Source organism: Malaya genurostris, chromosome 2 (assembly GCF_030247185.1).
Source record: "Malaya genurostris strain Urasoe2022 chromosome 2, Malgen_1.1, whole genome shotgun sequence".
NCBI classification, from domain to species: Eukaryota; Metazoa; Arthropoda; class Insecta; order Diptera; family Culicidae; genus Malaya; species Malaya genurostris.
Genome location: NC_080571.1, coordinates 232845934 through 232867829, shown reverse-complemented (window position 1 = coordinate 232867829; position 21896 = coordinate 232845934). Strand labels below are relative to the sequence as shown.

The following is a 21896-nucleotide window of genomic DNA, read 5'->3' as shown; positions in this document are numbered from 1 at the left end:
GGATGCTCAATCCGATTCCAGTGGAGCATCCGAGAAATGTGACGTTGTGGTATTGTTTTCCAGAGTGCCTGGTGTGTGTGTTTTAATGGTTTTCTTATCGTACTGCACATCCAATGCAGAATGAAACGAGCAGCTACAGAAGTCGAAACAAAATATAAATAATGTTGAAATGAGCATGAATATTTATGTTTGTTTTTGTTTAATTCTTATGTGATGACTTTAAAGTGCACAATTAGTTAATAAAAGTCATGGTCATAGCGTTGAGAAGGCTTTGGCTATAGAAATCTTAATACTGTTGGATGATCTGAAAATGTTTGTCAAATACATAGCATTTTGTTCGTGGCTCGTCTTTTCGTCTATTGTCACATTGTCGGTTTTGGTGTTGTCAAACGTATTATTATCGATGGTTTCCGTTTTTTCTCGCTATTGTTCGTAGTCTTATGCTCGTTGCTAGTTGCTGTAGAAGCGCCTTGTACATTGATTGCAGTCGATTGCTGGTTTGATGCTGGAAGCGTTTATGAAGCAGGAGTACTAGGTTCACTAGTTTCCGTTGCTGAACAGTTGTCCTTGTCTTGGGTTGAAGATGTCCTTTTCGCTGTTCCAGTGCAAGGTTTACCGTTAGGTTGTTCCCAAAACTGACATGTAACCAGCTGATTTTCATAGGTAATCAGCGTTTTACACGAATGTGTCCCACCTTGTCCACAAATGATGTAAGATGGAATTGCCTCACGTAGTTGCATACGTACCACTCGCACGCCATTCCGAATGCCGGGGAAAAAATCGGCCATACTTCCCTTTCTATGGAAAGGATTTCACAGTACTGCGTCATATTTTCCCGAACGAACTTATCGCTGGCCTCCGGGGGAAGGTCATGCACGCGCTATACTTCTATGACTTTGTCCACCATGTACACAGGGATTTTGTAAGTAATGTTGTCACACACAACGCTGTGTATCTCGTTGTAAACTGAAGCGAATGCAATTGCAACTTTTCCACATTTAAACATAATGTACACACAGTTAGACGCCTTGTTGAATTAAATCTCAGTTACATTATTAGCGTCTAGATGCATTTTAGCATTAGCATTAGTATTGAACCATGCATGCTGATCAATACCGACGCCGGCCACGTCCGAATGCAGATCTACTTGGGAGGGAAAGGATTGTTAGTTCGATGCATGTTGCTACTAAGAGCCGAGGAATCCTCTGCATTCCCACATGCATCACAGGAGAGGATACTTTGTTAGTAAATGTTTTAATAATGTTATCATGTGTTTATTGCTTTGGGTAGCCGGCTACCAAGAATGTTTTTAAGTATTATCGTTTTATGTGTTACTTTGTGCTGGCAATATAATGCACGAAACAGTCAATCTCCGAAATTGACAAAACTCCGGACAGCCGGCTGTCGAGTATGCAGTCACTCGTTTATGCATCTACCTTTCGCGTTTTTTTTAGTCATGCAAAAAAACACATGCGGATTGATAAAAAAAAGGTATCATCTCACTGCTAGGTGGATTAAGCACGTTTTTATAAATGAAACTACGTGATACAAAATAAACGAGCGAATAGGATTTAGACAAAAAAGATTATTCATTGCATTGAAATATTCTAAACAGTTATTATAAAATCATTTTAAATCACCAAACAAAGGTCAACAGATTTCACGCGCGTCTTGATTCTTTATTATTTCCGCTTTATTATTTTAATTATTTATTGAAATTATTAATTGGTTATATTAGTTGATCTGGGCAGCCGGCTACCGAGAAAAATATTAATTTACTGTTTGAAATATTAATATCAAGTGTTTTTTACTATGTATTCAATATACCGATATATGTTCTCTCTGTTATTAACCTTGTAATATAAACGGATTTGCGCAATGGTTTATTTTTATCATTCATTTTATAATCCTGAAAGACAATCAATAACATGGAAGAAGAAATCATTCCTAATAAAACTTTTCTCCGAAGCTAGACGGAAATTGATAGATTGAATAAAGAGATGATTTAGTAAAATAGAGTAATCAGAAGTAAAACATTGAACTGAAAGGAAAAAGAAACTCCTGCAATTGTCGCCTTTTACGACATGGAAGCAGGAACCCAGTGGATCTATTCTTGGTTCGTTTTTTTCCGCCGGATTCCACACGGCATCTAGGCTGGTACAGTCCGGAGAGAGCTAATAGGTACTATCAATCTCCTAGTGGACCCCAGCCCCTCATTATTAGCGTCTAGATGCATTTGTTCTTTAAGTAAGATTTCAATTTCGTTTGCTGCTGGTCTAACTTTGCAGTGCTTGAAATCAATACAAATTGAATTTGGTGTTCTAGGCCAAGTTTCAACCTTTGTTAAACCTTTCACGACCATAAGATGTCCAGGACGAAACATGTCAGTACAACACAATATTTTAGCTATTGTGGGTGTAAAGTAAGAGAATATCACCAGAAAAACATAGCAGGTGCATAAGTTTCCTATAATTTCATGGGAAATATTTTTCCCTATGATCCTCAGAAATAAATAAACGAAGAGTTGGGTTTGTTATATCGTAATTTAATTTATTGATTTAATTGTTAGCTATGGTATTCTACGAAACGATTTCGTGTACTTGTTTAGCACAAGTGGACGTTGCACATAACAAATTTAATATGTGTGATTTTTTCTATGCGTCGTTTTGCACAAACTTTTCTAGTGCAATGAAAATTGACAGTTTTTTTTTTGGTTTAGAAACACATTTATCGTTTTGGAAATAAGTTTTTTTTACATTCAGAAAATAAAAACACATCGATTGAATAATAATTTAAGGATCGATAACGATTTTTGTAAAAAGGAAATATATTTCCCCATGAGCGTTAAGCGGTTAAATCGTATTTTCCCATTTCGTACACTCTACTGTTCGCTACACTGTATTGTCTTTGTTTCTGTCGTCTCGGCTGTAAGCACAGTTTTTTTTTATGTTTCTGATTCACAGATTCACACCTAGTAGTTTAATTCAAACCAATGCTGCATTGATGAGTTCACCCGCGTGTCTTGACGCTTCACTTGATGCACTTGCACTCTAACGGCAATCTAAAAATTCTGCTAAATCGCGTAATTTCTGCTGAAAAAAAAAATCAGTATTAAGTCGGATCGATCTCTCCATGCATTATGAATAATATTGAAGATACGTGCAAATTTTCATTTAAATCGGAGTATGTGAGGTCTGATGACCAGATGGAATTTTCCTGGAATAGCTCGTATTAGGACAACATCTTCTATAGCCAAACCAATACATTTACTATTAAATTTTTTTGAATATTTTTGTTGTAATACTAGTGTTTATGCTTACAAATGTTACGTAAGTTGAAGCTATTGAAAATTTTACATTATTTGAAGCTATTTCGAAGCAGCCTGGTCAATTGTGAGCCCAAAGTAGCGCCGAATAATTGATTTAGGCTCATAATAGTGCGCCTATATAAGTGCAATTTGCATGCAACAAACGACGAATAATTCCCAATATTTTGCCACTTTACACTACAACGTGACCTCGTTCGTGTTTTTCCAATCTCGCAAATAGAAACGAGCGAATCTTTTGATTGGAAATCAAAACGTTATTTGCAATATGGTCGTTTACGTATTAGTTTGTACCAGAACTGAGACTGTTATTGCAGTTTAATTTATCACCGTTCCGTTTGCCAGCAGGATCGGTTTGAACGCGGTGCAAAACATCACAGGACGTGTGGCGATGCAGCTCAGATGATTTACATTCGGATAGCTTACCTGTACAGTGGAATGCCAGCGTTGTCTCTAAACCACAGCACCATATTGATTTTATCGCGATTCGACGCTAGAAGTGGACAGTACAGGATGGCCTGGTGGTCCTCGATAGCTTCGACATCGGTCGTTTTAACTGGAAATGAAAATCAAAGCAAAGAGAACGTATATTGCATCAGCCCGTCATCGTCATCATCATCACGGAGGTTGGTGAGGAAGGTTATGATTTGTCCAGAGGTTAGGTGCTTCAAATCTCAATCAATTGGTTCGGTATGATGCTAATGAAACCAATCGATGCTAATCGAAGTGGAAAGTGTGTGATTCTATTTGCCCGTTCGGGTGATTTTGTAATTTAGTTAAGAAAAACTGTTACCTGTAATTGAGCTAAGCTAACCGATTTCAGAGAAATTTCCAAATGACTTCTCACCTACGCGAGTATTTGGAATTTGTGACGTCAATGCATAGGTAGTATTATTATGCATGCTGAATAATTCAAACCGGTCACCAATAGAGTTGATAGAGTTTCAATTAAAAAATGCAAATTGATCTCATTAATCTCGAGTGCGGTATAACTTCTACCGCAGTTATTTTCCCATTTTTCTCACTCTCGCACTTAACGAGATTGTCCTAGATGAAAAATTATCCTCATTAAAGCAACCGCGTATCGCGCATCTTATGCCTCGTATGAGTCTAGACAACACAGGGGTTCATCAAGGATGTACATCATGCCAATGCCGGGGCCGAAATTAGCTCGCATCAGTCGGCTGTCACCAGTTTCGGATCCACCGATGGTAGGATGTTTATGTAATTTTCCCGCTTCTTCTGTGCGGAGGCCTTTGCACCGCCTGATGGAAATTATACGTATCCTTCCTTGTGCTGCAGGGATTTGGGCCATCCATTAGGACAATATCAGTAAAGCTTCGCATATCTTGGATATTTACGTGTGCAGAGGCGTGGGCACCGAGGAGCGAGTGTTGAGGCGAATCAAGGCGGGAGTATGAAACATTTTAAATTTTAAATATTTACTGGTTTGATGCTTCGTGTTGAATTTATTATATTAGTAGGAGAAAAAGTGGATGGATTTATACACAGTTCGAAAAAATCTAGTGATTTTACATCTTATAACATGCACATAAATGGAGCGTCGTATTTCACTCAAATTTATATTCAAGAACATGTAAAATTATGTGATTTGAAAATCAAATGGCTTGAAATCGAATGGAATAAAAAATAAAAGATCGATAGAAACAGCCCGACTGGAACCGAGAAACATTAGCTCGCAAAGGACGGCAGTAATCGACTGTGCCATAAAAGCACTTATCGGCTCGATGGATTGATGCATATAAATCCACATAGCGACTAATAGCCGAATGCAGATTACACTCGGAGCCTGTAAAGTTCTGTGGGAATGTAATATTTAGTCTTTTGACAAGTTAAATTTTTATGAATTGTGCCGGTTGTAGAATTACATCACCTGTAAAATTCATAATTTTTTTCTGTGAAGTATTTTGCGATTTTTTTAAATTTTTTCCAGAAAATTGCTAATAACATTGGGTTGGCCAGAATTTGTTCGATCCCCTTTGCTATCAGAATGCTGCAGAATTTCACGCTAAAAACTTATGCTCTTCATTGTCGAAAAAATAAATCATGTGATATTTTACATTACTCATCAGAATAAAATAGTTTCTAGAGCTTCTGAAGAGAGCGAAACAGGTGATATTTTGAAGGTACAAGTTTGTATAAGTTGATACCAAAATTTACCATCATTCCTGATCGCTTCTTTTCAAGTTCTTTGTGTAAATTAATGAGCTAATGAGTATATACTTCATACACCGAAAAAATATGAATTTTACAGGCTGCATAATTCTACGAACGATACAATTCATAACTACTCAACTTTTCAAATCACGCAATATTCCATTCGTACAGAATTTTAAAGTCTCCGAATGTAACTTGCACTTGGCTACCAAGTGATGCTATTTGTATTTATATGTATCAATTATTCAACAAGCAGATATGGGCTTAACTAACTGACACGCATTCTGATCTGATGGTTCTTGGTTTAAGTCGTGCTGTTGTTATCGATCTTTTGTTTTTTTTTATTTCATTCGATTTCAAGTCATGTATTTTTCGAATCACATAATTTTACATGTTTTTGAATATAAATTTGTGGGAAATACGACGCTCTATTTATGTACATCTTATGAGATGTAAAATCACAAAAATTTTCCGAGCTGTGTAGTTAATGATGATTCAGATTGAAACCAAAAACACAAAAATCGTAGTTTTCTTTCAAAACTTGAGAGAAAAATGTTAAACTTGGGTCAACTAACATAACTACAAATTGGAACAGTGTAAAGTCCAATTTAGTTTTTTTTATGTTTGTGTTTCTTTACTTAATATAGGGAGACATTATACTGATCACTCTTAGCCACGTAATTCCGAAACCGGAAGTCAAATAAAATTAAGGAATTCTGTATGGAATCATTAGGCCTTTGATTTCAACCTATGTTTGTCCAGATCGATCCAGGCATGTCTGAGAAAAGTGAATGAGATTATTTGACACATCTAGCCACAAACATTGTTCAACTTGAAAAACTAAGTTGATTGGTATATAACACTTGACTCTTCGGGAAAAATTTCACTAATCGTTTTTTATGGGATTGCATAAGGCTTGTTCGTGACAAAATCTGAGCACCCTTAAATATCTAAATATCTCTGGCAATGTGGTGTAACGATGCCTTGCTCATATTACTTATATTTCCAAAAATTTCCCATATTACTTATATCTCCAAATCTAGAAGAAATTTACCCTTTTTTGCATCATCGCTTTAAATGACGTTGCGCAATTTTAAACACACTTTACCCTACGAAAGCATGATGAAATTCAATAGCAACCTATGGGACACATACTCACACACATACACACACAGACACATACATTGCTCAGCTCGATGAACTGTGTCGAATGATGAATGAACACTAAGCCATGAGGCCCAATTATCAGTAGTCAATTTTTCAAGTGATTGCATAAACTTTCTATATGATAAAGGCAATACGTGTACTTTTATAGAAAAACATCGTTATCATGATTTTGCTATAACGCTAACAAGTAAGTACCAATTGAATACAAGATTCACAAATTTACATAATTAACCTTTTTTCACCTGAAAAATATAGATTTAAATGTGGCAACCATACACGCTTTGAGAAATTGAACCAATCACGCTGCGAACGGATCAAAGCCGGAGTTGTTTTCTTCTGCTTTAGTACCAGCACGTATCGACGTGTACCGGTTTTGCATCGTCATTTTGAATAATAATTTAAATGTTTTGACACTCATCCCCCTATGATTTCGGAACCGGAAATCGGATCTGCATGAAATTGCACAGTATGTTTAAAGACAATGAGAGCTTTAATTTGAATCATGATTCGTGAAAATCAATCTAACCGTTGTTGAGAATTCGAAGTGAGTTCCGTTTTTGGAGTTTTTCTTCACTATTATCGATGCTTTCGGAAGGGGAAACCGGGGACTAGTAGTCCCAAAGTAGTTTTAAATATTCACTAACTACCTAGATCTGCCAATTGGATGAATTTAGGAGTAAATTCTTTACAAATATGCTCCTCGTTTCGCCATCGCTTGTGAAAAAATACTTATGAAATTGGAAATTTTCACTAATCGCACTGTAATACCGGAACCGGAAGTTGGATCCGAATTAACTTTGCGGAGACTTGTTGAAGAATTTTATGACCTTTCATTTGCTTCTTAGTTGGTAAAAATCGGCTAAGAAATTTCCGAGAACATTGAGTTCGCATGTTTTCATAAATTTGCACATATTACCTTGTAATTCCGGAACCGGAAATTGGATCCAAATGAAACTCAGGAAAATTCAATTCCGGAACCGGAAGTCGGATCGGGATAAAATTTAAAAGCAGTCTATAGGACCGTGAGACCTTTCATTTGTAATCTCTGAGAAAATTGAGTGACAATATTTGTCACATACATACATACACACATACATACATACACACATCCACCCGCACACACACATACACAGACATTCTTTGATCTCGATGAACTGAGTCGAATGGTATATGACACTCTGTCCTCGGTTGTAAAGTCGGTTTTCACAGCGATTGCATAACTTTTCTATATGAAAATGACAAAAATAAAGAAGATTTGTGTGTGGGTACAAGTGAGTTTGAAATAATCCACGCATAGTATGCCATGACAACTGCAGTGGGGACGATGGCACTAGGTCAATCGAATCATCGACCATTGATTCATTGCATCACGGACAGCTGCACAGGTAAGAAGTGATTCACTCTGGGTAATTCCGTTTACAAAGGAAATTTTATTATTCCCAATTTGGGTGGACGAACTGTGGCGAAAAAAAGAAGTGAATTCACCACCTTATATAAGCAACTTGTGAATGACGAGATCAAGGAATATTTCCGAATGTCAGAAGTCTGTTTCAACTCGCTGTTGAGTAAAATTCATCCGTATCTTAAAAAGCATGACACTACATTCCGATTAGCAGTAACTCTCCGAGAGGGGCTGGCAGTTTGTTGAAGATATTTTCATTGATTTGTTAACAAGATTTCTTTGTAAATGTCAAGAAAACTCCATCTAAAAGTTGTATAACGATCATTGAGATGACTTATAGTTAGTGTTCGTCTAATGATTTCAGATATTTAGCAACAGGAGACACGCAAAAAGCATAGCATTTAGTTACAGACTTGGGGCTGTCTACCAGATTGTTCACGAGATAACGGAACGGCGGAGAGCAGCATTTCAAGATTAAGAAAAAGACCAAGTTTCCAAAAAAATACTTGGTTCGGCTGGCAATATGCAGCTGTGGTTGAATCCTCATTAGTACCGGAACGGTAAATCAGGAATCATACCGTGAAGAATGCCTAAAGAAGCGTTTGTTTTAATTCTGTGATGTTCCTTCGCCTCATTTGGAATCTTGTCACTACTCCAAAGATATTTTGGAATGGTATACAGCGAATGGTGTCCATGTACCGAAAAAAAATCCACCTAACTGCGCGGAGTTGCGACCTATCGAGCGGTAGTTGGCACTCGTGAAGAGAGTACTCTCGCAAGATAAACAACAAGCTATTGAAAAATTTCGAAAATCTTGGACAAAAATTGCTAAATCTGTTGCAGAAACGTCTGAACAAACCCTAATAGCAGGAGTAGACTCACAAGTTTGTTGTTTCTGCAAGTAGCCTAATAAGGTACCTGTAATTAGTTTTGAGATGACTAATGATGAACAAATAAATGAACAAAAATTGCAGCTTGGATTGAACTAACAGCAAATTTGTTTTATTCCAAATTTAATCTGCTCAGATTTTGTTGCGAGCAAGCCTCACCTTTTCTTATTGAGAAAGGTTAAATTGCTCATGAAGTAAAACTAATTTCTTAGGGGTGAGTGCCAAGATTCATAATCAGTTGTTGGGTGGCAGTAGGATGATATTTTTTACTGCAAGATCAATTGCCTAGAAGTAAGCAATTGCATCTTGGTTTCACGAAAATTAATTTCTGGATTGGAACAGTTAAAAATTGGTATTAAAAACTGAAAAGTGAACACCAGGCAGATCCATGTCCTGGGATGTTTCGTTGACAAATCCCGTCTGGATGTTTCAGTGAAGTTTCGGAAATGTTTTCGTGTTCCGTGTAAGCTTATTTGTCTCTTTGCGATTTTTTGTCGTGAATACGACTTACTTTATTATGGGGTGCCTTTTCAAAATTGGCCATATGGAAGAATGGGCAGAACTTAATCGTGAATATCTCGACTTGTAATAATGGCAGCAACATAATTCTTTATCTATTTCATCGAAAATATGATCAGGAATTTAGGATAAAATTTTGAACTGTGTGAAATAACCACAAACAACTCAAAAACTAAGTTTTCACAAAATTTGAATACAACGCGGAAAACTCTTTACTTTCGCTTGGGTTTTTCGCGCAAGGACGACGATTTTGAGGTAGTCAGGCACATATCTTCAACTGACTGCGTATAAAATGGGAACCGTGGTCGAAAATCGATCATTTCTTCTTGTGCGTTGGATGGAAGCGGACGTCGTGGGAATGATTTAAGCAGCTTCGGAGAGTGCACCTTCTGCGTGGTTAAAAACCTCAAACGCTCAGGTCGCAACTCTCATTTGGACTTCAGTCGTCTGGTGGAGCATATGGCAATTAATGCAGGCCTTTTGCGTGGTATAAAGCCTCAAACGCTTAGGTCGTGCTTTCATTTGGACTTCAATCGTCAGGTGGAGCAGTCCTCAATGCTTTCATTTGGACTTCGGTCGTCAGGTGGAGCTGTCGTCAATAATAAGAGCAGACCTTTTGCGTGGTATCAAACCTCAAACGCTCAGGTCATGCTCTCATTTGGACTTCGGTCGTCAGGTGAAACAGTCGTTAATAATGGAAGCAGACCTTTTGCGTGGTATAAAGCCTCAAACGCTTAGGTCGTGCTTTCATTTGGACTTGAATCGTCGGGAGCAGCAGTTGTCAATGCTTTCATTTGGACTTCGGTCGTCAGGTGGAGCAGTCGCTAGTAATAAGAGCAGACCTTTAGCGTTGTACAAAACCTCAAACGCTCAAGTCGCAGAGCCAGTTTCCCTTCGAAGAAGATCGATTACATCATCCTGTTGGTGGTCGTTTGCATTGGAGCAAAATACAACGGAAAATGAACAATAGTGTGGAACATTATGCAAAATCAGCCCTTCTAATGGCTCTAAATGTTACCTAAAGAACTATAAAGATTGCTTCTTTGTAAATCGAAAATTAAAATTATCAGTGTAGTGCAAATCTAAAATAATTTGATCAGTATTTTGTAATTTTCACAGTTCTAAATTCGCAACAGTGTTTAAAATCGTTTATATCCAATTAGTGTTTAATATCTTAGAAAATTATACGATTTGGCTCTTCTGGGATGCCAGAAATTAATCCCGTACAGCGTTTTGATAGTATCTTTTACTAAAATATTGAAATCCGAAATGAAATAATCGACATCAAAATTCTCTAAGGTGCCATTTAGAACCATAATTTTATACCTAAAGAATTATGCGGAATTTTACTTCACTATACTGTATACGGCCCATTTTTCAACCAGTTTTAGTTTATAGTAAACTTTCTGCAGATTTGCTATATAAAATGCATAGCACCGGCTCAGAAGCCATTCATTTCGAATTTGGCTGTCGTTGTCATCGTGTTCATTATGGTGCGATCGAGGAATCTCCAAGCGAAATACAAAGCTTGTTACCGCAAGCGGAAGAAGCAGGAGACTCCAACAGAACACATATATGTTTCGCATTCACGGACAACAGGTCATCCTGGAAATAGAAGACGGAAGTCAGCGGTATCTATCGGAATTTGAACTCAACTCGTCGCTCTCCATCACGTACACCTTCATAAAAGGTTCTTTTCAGAACCACCATTATTTTATCATAAGGAACTATACTCGTTATTTCGTAATATTTGTGTGTCAGAATGTTTAATGTAACTAATCTGTACTGTAGAATATCGATCAACTAATTTATATTCGGAAGTATAAAGTATTCGTATTGACCAAACCTGCATCGGCTAGAAAGAGTCGAAAACACGCTTTCGTTCGGCACATCAGTATAGACATTGCATTTCGATGCAAAGAAATCATTGTTCTGCAAATAGCAGAAACTTTACGTTTGCTTAGTGGTTGAAATTGAACTGCCGCGTTTTGCATGAGTCAAAGACGAAACGTAAACATATTAAAATCGGTTTCGAAAATAGTTCTTTGGGGTTGAGGCTGACGATCAGAGAAAATAAATATGGCCATCCTGCATTTTCCTCGAATGCGAAGAAAAGTTATTCAGATGAAAGTGTCTATCGGGCGATGCGAACGGTGCACAAAATAAATCCGCAGATGCTGGTGTACACAGTACCTTTCTCTGCGGCAGTATCGAGCCGCACAGAATTAATGTTGGTTCGATACTGATTCTTGTTTTGTGTACCCCCGGTGAATGACCGATAGGATAAAACCGGGCTAAAATAAACAACTAACTAACTAACTTGTTTTGTGTGGGCGATTTTCTGAAATACGAACACACACATTGAACGAAACTGCCGTTCACAGTGGTTCAAAATCCTAATATCACACTCTCAATTGATAACACGTTGAAATCGTGTTTTTATAGGAACAGTACCTTCAGCAAAGTTACTGAGAATCAAAGACGCCATCTTTTGATAATTATATTTATGTGATTAATCGTCTTGAAAGATATTATTTCAGCTCAGGGTCAACATAGAGTCTAAAGAACTTCGACAAAGTTGCGCAGAAAGTCAATTTTAATAAAGGGTACTATTAGTTACGAAAACACTACCTTTTATCAACTACCTTGTGACAACTACCATGGTAACACGAATACATATTAAAATCTGATCTGATGTGCAATGACTCTTATCATTCCGAATGTCAAGTACAAGGATATTTGAAAAGAACATATCTCCATATCTTTCCTGCAGACGATCGAAAACGAGTAACACATTCACGGTATGTAAGTTCTTTTGAAATAGTTTTATATGTAAAAGTGGTCTCATCTGCACCTTTCTGTGCCTTTTGATGATGAACAAGTTAGAATTTTGTACCAAAAACACTCTCTTTCGTAAAACTGAAATGATAGGGGCATAGTATATTCGAGAAAGCTATGTAGTTTTTAATGATGAATAACTTTGGGTAACATGAAAAACTCATAGAAATTAAAAATATATAAGTTTCCTTATAAAACTGGTTTTAGGAGACTCTTTTAAAAAAATCCTTCTTATTATAAATTAAACTCAAGTTACGGGAACAGAATCTTTCTTAAATTGGTTTAAAATGACATTCTGCACAACGTTGTCGTAATTCCTTAGCCCCTTTGGTTACCCTGAGCTAAAATATAATTTTGATCTAACTTTTAAGGGTCATCACATGAATGAAATTTTCAAAAGACGGCACCTGTCATTTTCAGCATCTTTACTGAACCTCGAAAACCACATTTTCGACGTGTTATCAATCAAGAGCGTAAAATTGCACGGAAAACCCTCCAATCAAAAAATTACGATTTCGCAATTTTTGATTTTTGCAGTTGTTGTTGTTTTAACTAATAATTAGTTGATTCAACCAATTTACTATTTGATTTGCACATATTGAAGTAGTTGAAAAATATGTTGTTTTTAATGCTGTCTAATGTCAAAAAAGCACAAAGCAAAACAAAAATCGCAATGGAAAATCAACCATTACTTTAGTTGAAATTCAAATGCGTTTCTTAAACATTTTCATGCAAACGAAATTCGATTATTATACGTTTGTAAAACTCGTGAAAAGTAACTTTTGAATGATAGTAAATTAATGTTTATCATAACACTAGTTGTCAGAATATTAATGTGATGATAAATTATCTACATCTTTACTGCTCTGCGGTGTTATAAGATAAAAACGATTGATATAAAGTAGTGCTATGCACAGAACGTGTTTAACCAAAACTAGAACCCAGTGAATTGTATGCATTTGAAAATGGAAAATGTTTAATATTCATTCATATAAACTGTTGAAACTGTAAGTTGCAATGGCTCGAAAAATAAAAATCAGTGCATTCAGTAAGACTTTTTGTTTGTAAGTAATATAGTGGTCACAATTAGAAAGTTTCGTTGACACAAGCTCTACTAAAAGACAGTATATTAAAAACAAAAATAAAAATGGTTTCAATGAATAATTCATTTAATATAAGACAAGGGCTGAGAAAGGTTTTATCATACCGATAGATGGAAGTTAATATCTTAATCCAAGGTGCGGGTGTTCATTCATTCGAGTACAAAATGAATGCTTCTTGCAACTTTATTATCTAGGCAGGTAAAGTTTAGTAATAGTTTTGTTATTTGCAATTTAACGAGTTTAGTTAACTTTTAACAGCGTATCAATTTCAGTTATATTTTTTTGTCCAATGTTGATCAGGTTACTCCTCTATCAATCCTCCATGGTAACGCTACCGGGTTTTCAACGGCGTTTACACAGGAAGACCAAGGACGTATCATTGCTGCGCCAGCAAAAGCATATGTTGAAATACTTAAAACTGGTCTACACGTGCCACATTCGCCAAGCTCTCTTATAGCTCTTGCCTTTTCATAATCGTTTATTCGACACCGCAAGTAGCAAGCTGCTATCAACTTAAATTACCGCTTGGTCCTGGTGGCCAACGTATGTGCCGGAAATCCATATTTAATTTTTTATGTGTTTTGGTTAAGCTTCAATCCCAAATACGACAAATTGAGCCGAAGAAGCAGTACGTAGATAGGAATAATCATCTGCATTGAAACGGCGCTAAAGTTTCCGGCACGGAAGACGGTCTACGCGAATTGAGGTGCCAAAGTAATCGTTGGTACGAAAATTGAATTAATCGGATTACGGCATGTTCGAGGATGATGACAGTAGCGTTGCTGCCGTAATTGCTCCCTTTTCGTGTTTGCTCACCGAGCCGCCAACGTCGCGAACGGATGACACGAAAAGCGCTCCATAAAAAGGGTTGACGATGGATTTGGTCTCGGCACAATCTACTGCCTTTTTGGTCCGGCAGAATCCTGATGGCCTGACAGACGGCGAAATTTTGCTGCATGTAATCGCTGTTTGTGCACAGACACACACACACACACACACACATACAAACCGTGGCTCATCTTCACATTGCCGAATGGTTTCCGCTATCTGTATCTGTCTAATTGATTTCCACGGAGTTCCGCTGAGGCTAATGGGGAAGTCTGTTTCAGCGGGCCGGATAATGAAAGTTTAATGAGGTTTTACTCTTGCAGTACTATGCATTTTTGATGGTATTCGGGCTCAGGTAAGCCAAATTCCGATGGTACTGGAATGCTAGAGATACGATTGAGACTTTGACTTGATGTTTGCGTTAGTGAAATATTTAGTTTAAAATTCAAACAGTAGTTACCAGTTTTTTGAGGATGGAAAACCCGAATTTTTTTATCGGATTTGCACGAACGAAACAATTTACACCATCATATTTTCGTAATGATATCTGCATGTCAGCAAATATGATACAATTATAAATAATTAATCGACCATGTGGTAGTTATAAAGTCTGTCTGTGTTCTGCAGCGATGAGTAAAATGAATGAATCATAACTTTCGAGCGTCATATGTTATTCGGTGTTAAAATATATTGACATCTGAGCAATGAACAACATTTGCATTTTCCATACCATGCTGTGAAAAAATAGCTGGGTAATACCGTGTAAGGTAGGACTGTCTATTCCTGCGGGTAGAATTTTTTCTATGCTTTTTTTGTGTTCTTTGAGATTATTTAATGGTTTCGTTTTATTCGGATACACTTTAATTTATTGCGATACTCAATAATTCATCTCTGGAATAAATCTGTACAGAATTTTTATTACAACCTAAGTGCAAATGACAGATTCTCTTAGTTTACTTTCTTTTTAGATTATTACGGTACTCTTAGCTATCCTTATCACGTACTATTTGAAGAGAACAATAATTGAAACTACCATCCTTTAATCCGCACTGCACAGAGTACCGAAAAAAAACAGGACATTTCATAATACGTTGGTTTTTACTTATGTATTTAGCCTTGGCAGTGTTTCAATGGTCAATTCTTTCAGGGTTTGTATCATTTGATGGATAATTTATCATCCGCCGCAAATGATTCAATCACTGTCCTGTAGTGGAATTGTCGAAGCATCATGCCAAATCGTGATTTCATTTTGCTTTGTGCGAAACTTGGCTTACTTCAAACATAGCTTAGAAATTCAATGACTTTAACATTATACGTCTCGATAGAGACTCTCCGTATGGTGGAGTTCTGTTAGGAATTAAGAAATGCTATTCCTTCTATAGATGAAACATTCCTTCGATCTCTAGTAAAGAAGTTGTTGCTTGTCAAATAAACATTAAAGGAAAAGACATTTGTATAACTTCGTTTTATATTCCTCCAAGAGCACAAGTTGGACAGCGACAGCTCAATGGTATGGTTGAAGCTCTTACTGCTCCACGATTGATTCTGGGGGATTTCAATTCGCACGGAATGGTGTGGAGTTCCGTTTACAATGATAAAAGATCATCTTTAACATTTTACATTTGAGACAATTTCAACATGACAGTATTAAATATGGGTAGCATGGCACGGATTCCAAGACCTCCTGCACGTCCAAGTGCATTAGATTTATCTCTTTGCTTGACTGCAATTCGACTGATTTACACGGTAGCGATCATTTACCAATCATCATCTCGATTAGCAGTAACAAAGGCATTGCAAATTCAGGTAATATTCTATATGATTTGACAAAAAATATTGACTAGATTAAATACCAAAGTAATATTTCAAGTGTCATAAATTCAATGGAACAACTCCCCCTGCTGGAAGAATATGACTTTGTCGTTTGTTCGATTCTGGAGGCCGCAGAACAAGCCCAAACCAAATGATTTCTTGGTCCATCGTCTAACAGAAGGCCTCCAAACCCTTGGTGGGACAAAGAGTGCTCAGATGCTGAACACGCGAAACAAAATGCTTTCAAGACGTTTTTAAAGCGAGGAGGGGGAACTCCTCAGAATATTGAAAAAATCTTGATTTTAAAAACCAAGTACAAGAACATACTTTGGGCCAAGAAATGCAGCTGTTGGGGACATTTTGTCGAAGGTTTGTCAAGAGAAACCTCAATGAGCACTCTTTGGAACATGGCCAGACGGATGAGGAATCGTAATGTAGGAAATGATAGTGAGGAGTACTCGAGCCGATGGATGTTTGACTTAGCTAGGAAAGCTTGTCCAGATTCTGTTCCTACACCGAGCATTATTCGGGAGTCTACCACAAATAATGGAATTTTCTATAGCACTCATGTCTTGTAACAATAACGCTCCAGGATTGGACAGAATTAAATTCAACTTGGTGAAGAATCTGCCCGACCTTGCAAAAAGACGTTTGTTGGAATTGTTCAACACGTTTCTTGAGCAAAACATTGTTTCACCTGACTGGAGGCAAGTGGAAGTTAACGCCATTCAAAAGCCGGGAAACCAGTTTCAAATCACAACTCTTATAGACCCAATGCAATGTTGTCCTGCATCAGAAAGTTATTCGAAAAAATTATTCTTCGACGTCTCGACACTTGGGTCGAGACGAACGGCTTGTTATCAGTTTGTATTGATAACACTCAGTACTCAGTTTGGTTTTCGTAGAAATAAAGGGACGAATGATTGTCTTGCATTACTTTCATCTGACATCCAAATTGCCTTCGCTCAAAAACAACAAACGGCATCTATATTCCTAGACATAAAAGGAGCATTTGATAAAGTTTCCATCGATGTTCTTTCAGATAAGCTCCACCAACTTAAAAATATTTATTTGCACATTTTTTTGTTTCACACATCGATTTGGCAACATTCAGAATTAGCTACATGGGTCTCCCGCAAAAAACCATTGCAAGATACCTTAGATAACTTGTCTGTTTGGGCTGTTTATCTGGGTATTGAATTCTCTACGGAGAAAATAGAACTGGTCGTCTTTTCAAGAAAGCATGATCCCGCGCAGCTCCAGCTTCATATGATGGGAAGAATGATCCAACAGGTTTTGACTTTCAAATACCTAAGGGTGTGTTTTGATTCCAAATGCACGTGGGGAGGACACATTAGCTATCTGATAACAAAATGCCAACAAAGAGTAAATTTTCTTCTAACAATAACAGGATCTTGGTGGGGTGCTCATCCGGAAGGTGTAATAGAATTGTGTCAGACAACAATACTTTCAGTGATGGAATATGATGGATGCGTTTGCTTTCGTTTCGCTGCAAACTGTTATATTATCAAACTGGAGCGAATTCAATATCGTTGTTTGCGAATTGCTTTAGGCTGCATGCATTCGACACATACAATGAGTCTTGAAGTTCTGGAGGGAGTTCTTCCATTGAAGTATCGCTTTTGGGAACTTTTATCACGACTGCTAATAAGATGTGAGGTCATTAATAACTTCGAAAGGCTAGTTGAGCTCCAATCTCAAAAAAGATTTATGACAGTATATTTTAACCATATGTCACAGGAAATTAACCCTTCAAGATATATTCCAATCCGTGTCAGCCTCTTGAATGTTCCTGACTCAACTTTATTTTTCGACACATCCATGCAGTGCGATGTGCGTGGAATCCCTGATCGCCTACGCTCGATGGAAATTCCAAAAATATTTTCAAGTAAGTGCAGGTATATTGACTCTGAGAAAATGTTTTATACGGACGGATCACGAATAGATGAGGCTACTGGATTTGGTATGTTCAACAATAATGTTTCGGTCTCATTTAGGCTTCAAGAACCTGCATCTATTTACATGGCAGAGTTAGCAGCAGTTCATCATAGCTTGAGTGTAATCGTCACATTATCTCCAAACTATCATTTCTTCTTCACAGATGGTCTGAGTGCAATTGAAGCCATTCGTTCTAGCATGACTGGCAAGAATGAGCCGTTTTTCTTGACAAAATAAGAGAGTACCTGAACGAAATATTGAGGAGTAATTATCAAATCACTATAGTCTGAGTCGCTCATAGTCGATAGCCATAGACTATAGTCGCTCCATTCCTGGTAATGAGAAAGCGCACATCTTGGCCAAATGGGGTGCTATTGGTGGTGAACTTTATGAAAAACCTATTACTTTCAACGAATTTTACAGCGCGGCCCGTCAAAGTACACCTGTATTGTGTAATGGGGAAAAGGAACTTATATACTAACTTACTAACTAATACAGAGAGCGAATCGATTCAATTGAAGATTGCATTGATTTTTGTCGGTTTTTGCTTATAATATTATGTGACATTACATCTAATGGTTCTATATTTGTGAGTCTGTGTAACTCATTTGTACTAAACCAGGGAGGACGCTTCAGGATCATTTTCAGAATTTTATTCTGAATCCTTTGAAGCGTTTTCTTCCTGGTGGAACAACAGCTTGACCAAATTGGTACCGCATAAAGCATGGCTGGTCTGAAAATTTGTTTATAAATTAACAATTTGTTTTTTAAAGAGAGCTTAGAATTTCTGTTTATAAGAGAATATAAACATTTAATATATTTATTACACTTTGCCTGGATTCCTTCAATGTGATCCTTGAAAGTGAGTTTTTAAAGTACACCTCTTAATTTGGCAAGTGCCATGGGATGAGGATGATCTGGGTCGGTGGTTGCACTCAATTATTCTTAAAATATCGACCAAGTCATGGTTCAGGAGGCTGGATGTAAGTAGGGATTTCATTCGTGTGATATCAAGACTCATGTCCAATCACTACACGTTAGACGCACATCTCCTTCGAATTGGACTCTCCGAGACTAATCAATGTGCTTGTGGCGAAGGTTATCGGGATACTGATCATGTCGTTTGGACATGCAAGGAGTATCGTGATGTCAGATCTCAACTAATAAATTCCTTGCGTACCCAAGGTAGACTATCCAATGTCCCAGTTCGCGACTTTCTTGCTTGTCGTGTCCTTCCTTACATGAAACTTCTTTATCATTTCATTACGTCCATTGGAGTTTCAATTTAATAATTTACTCTTTTAAGACTTGGTTCTGACTCCAATTTTGTCCATTAGTTTATCCAATAGGTAAGTTTGAATAGAAATGATGTACTGATACAAACAAACTCGACATAGTTTATGAAATTATCAATTAATGTATAAAAATAACACCTTATTTTAAAATTTGTAGCAGTTAATCATTCGTTTAAAATCATATTTATGAGTAGATTTAATAATAAATGACGAAACACCTAATATGAAATTTAAAAAATAGGAGCAGTATGTCTTATTGAATTCAAATCGTTGTGACTGTATTAGTATTATATTAGTATAAGAATTCTATGCAAAAGTGATGCTAAGGCGAGAAAAAAATCATGTGAACAGTCTTAACAAAAAAAAAAACGTATTTATGGAAAAAATCTACACAGTTGATGAAACATGGATTTACTCATATGAGCCCGAAACTAAACAGCAATTGGCTGTATGGGTGTTCCAAGGAGAACCAAATCCAACAAAAGTTGTTCGCGCTTGAAACACAGGAAATGCACGAAGCACAGAGAATTCTTTTTTCATTTAAATGATCGATGATTGTGATTGCTTCTGAAGTTGAAACAATAATAAATGATAATCTTTTCGTATAAAATCATCGAACATTCATTAAAGAACATATAATATCGATTTTCTCGGGGATGGCTGTACCGATGTTCACAAACTTTGATTAAAATGCAAATTCTCGCATGTCTGAAAAAATTCATGTCTTAAAATGCAGATGCCGTTTTTTGTTGCAACCAGCTGAGAATTTTTTTTTAGGAGCAATTCGATTGGAACTTGCTTTTCCCAGGTTTTAATACAGATAATGCTCACTTGACTCCAGTCAAATTGAACAGAATCAAGAAACCTGTTGAACATTTTCAGCAAGAGTCCTCTTGCAAGTTCAAGTTAGTTGAATTTAATTTATCCCAACCCATGAGCATTATTGTTACAATACAAGAGTGCTATTAACAATTCCTTCCTAAAAAAGGAACTATCAATTGTATCATTATTTGTGAGATACTCACGGATAATTCTCTGCGTAGCAACAGAACCTACACAAAAAAAGACTTTTCATAGAAAAGTCAAATATACATCAGTTGGTATATTTGACTTTTCTAGGAAAAGTCATTTTTTTTAGGTATAGGAGACAGAAATTCTAGTCATGTTTATGTTAACATCTTGATGTCGTGTATTGAAATCATTGGAGGGATTGAATCGAGTACTGAAGGAAAAACGGGAAATGTATGCTACGTCTAATAACATTAGCAAAAATTCAATGAAACCCACAGGATGAAACAAAAAAAAAATTCTACAGTTAGATTTGTTCCGTTTGTTTTATATGTAGAGCTCCATCATCATAACTTACTCTATCTTTCCATAAGATAGTCACCTCCTCGAATAAATGGGAATCATTTTGTTTTAACTGAAGTGTATTCCTGAGAAGTCAGTATCTTTACTAAAAGACATGAGATATACTGAGTAATGAGCACTGGCTGATCATAATTCATTCTGATTAAATTGCTCTGAAGGCAACATTGTAGTCTAGAAGTAATGAGACTTCACGACTCCGTAAATTTTCTTGCCATTGCATTGATTTCCAAATGTTATGCTATTATACCGCATGCACGGAAATGTTTTTCGATGCTCTTAATCTCACGAAGCCGAGAAACCTCTTCGCAACCTACGCTTGAACTGCGATTACTTTTTATGTATTTCTGGCGTTGCACTGAAGCAGCTCGGAATGTATCGCGGCTGCTCTAATATGTTTACTCGTTTCCACAAACTGTGTGTTCCGGTTTTTTTTGTATTCCCCCAGGGTTCACTAAAACCATTTTCCAACAATGATACAAATTTTTGCCACCTAAACCGGTACAAAAGAACCAACTTCCGGGACCTCCGGTGTCGGTTCTCATCACCAGCCGCCGAAGCGTAAGCATCCGCTTTAGACTCGTGAGATAATGAGCAGTGGGACACTGCGGCTCCTGTGGAGTGCTTCAGCTATTGCGGTGAACCGACGAAGGAAGCAGGAAGTAATTTCAGTTTTCTTCGAAAAGTATCTTGCCTCAACTACTACGGCCTTCCCCATCCAGCGAACCGACGCCTAATGAACTGGGTGATGTTAATGAGATAGCTGGCAGTAAGGTCGGTTGGTTTTTCTGCCGGTAGGGTCGGGCTAGGAGAACTAGGGAGAAAAAACTTGAAAAAAATGAATACTTTTTTGGTGGAAGCTTGTAAAAGACCGGACGTCGTTTCATTACTTTGCTGCTGTTTGCACGCTGGGCCTTTTTTGTGCAGTGCGATTTTGAAGTGGTGCCAACGCAGAGAATGGCCCTTCTGGTAAAGACGAGCTCGACGTGAAATAGTGCATTTTTATTGATTAAGCTCGATGAGAAAATAGTTTTGATTTTTAAGTTGATCATTATTGGTATAGATGTAATCATTAAAGCTTGAGAATAAAAGTATCTTAAACACAGTGTTTTTGTCGCGCGTGGAGGAATGACAGATATAATGAGATAAGTTAGATGATCGCTTTTCACGTGACCAACCAAGGTTCAGCAGGACGACAGCATTTATATTCTT

General features: G+C 37.1%; 1 protein-coding gene across 3 annotated transcripts in view; it reads right to left on the bottom strand.

Moving 5' to 3' along the window:
- LOC131428130 (neural cell adhesion molecule 1-like) overlaps positions 1-21896 on the bottom strand; it is a 179175-nt gene that overhangs the window by 52797 nt on the left and 104482 nt on the right. For all 3 annotated transcript variants that reach the window (XM_058591815.1, XM_058591814.1, XM_058591813.1), the window contains one exon: positions 3752-3881. In XM_058591815.1, the coding sequence (XP_058447798.1) occupies positions 3752-3881 (130 nt within the window). The remainder of the gene's footprint in view (positions 1-3751; positions 3882-21896) is intronic.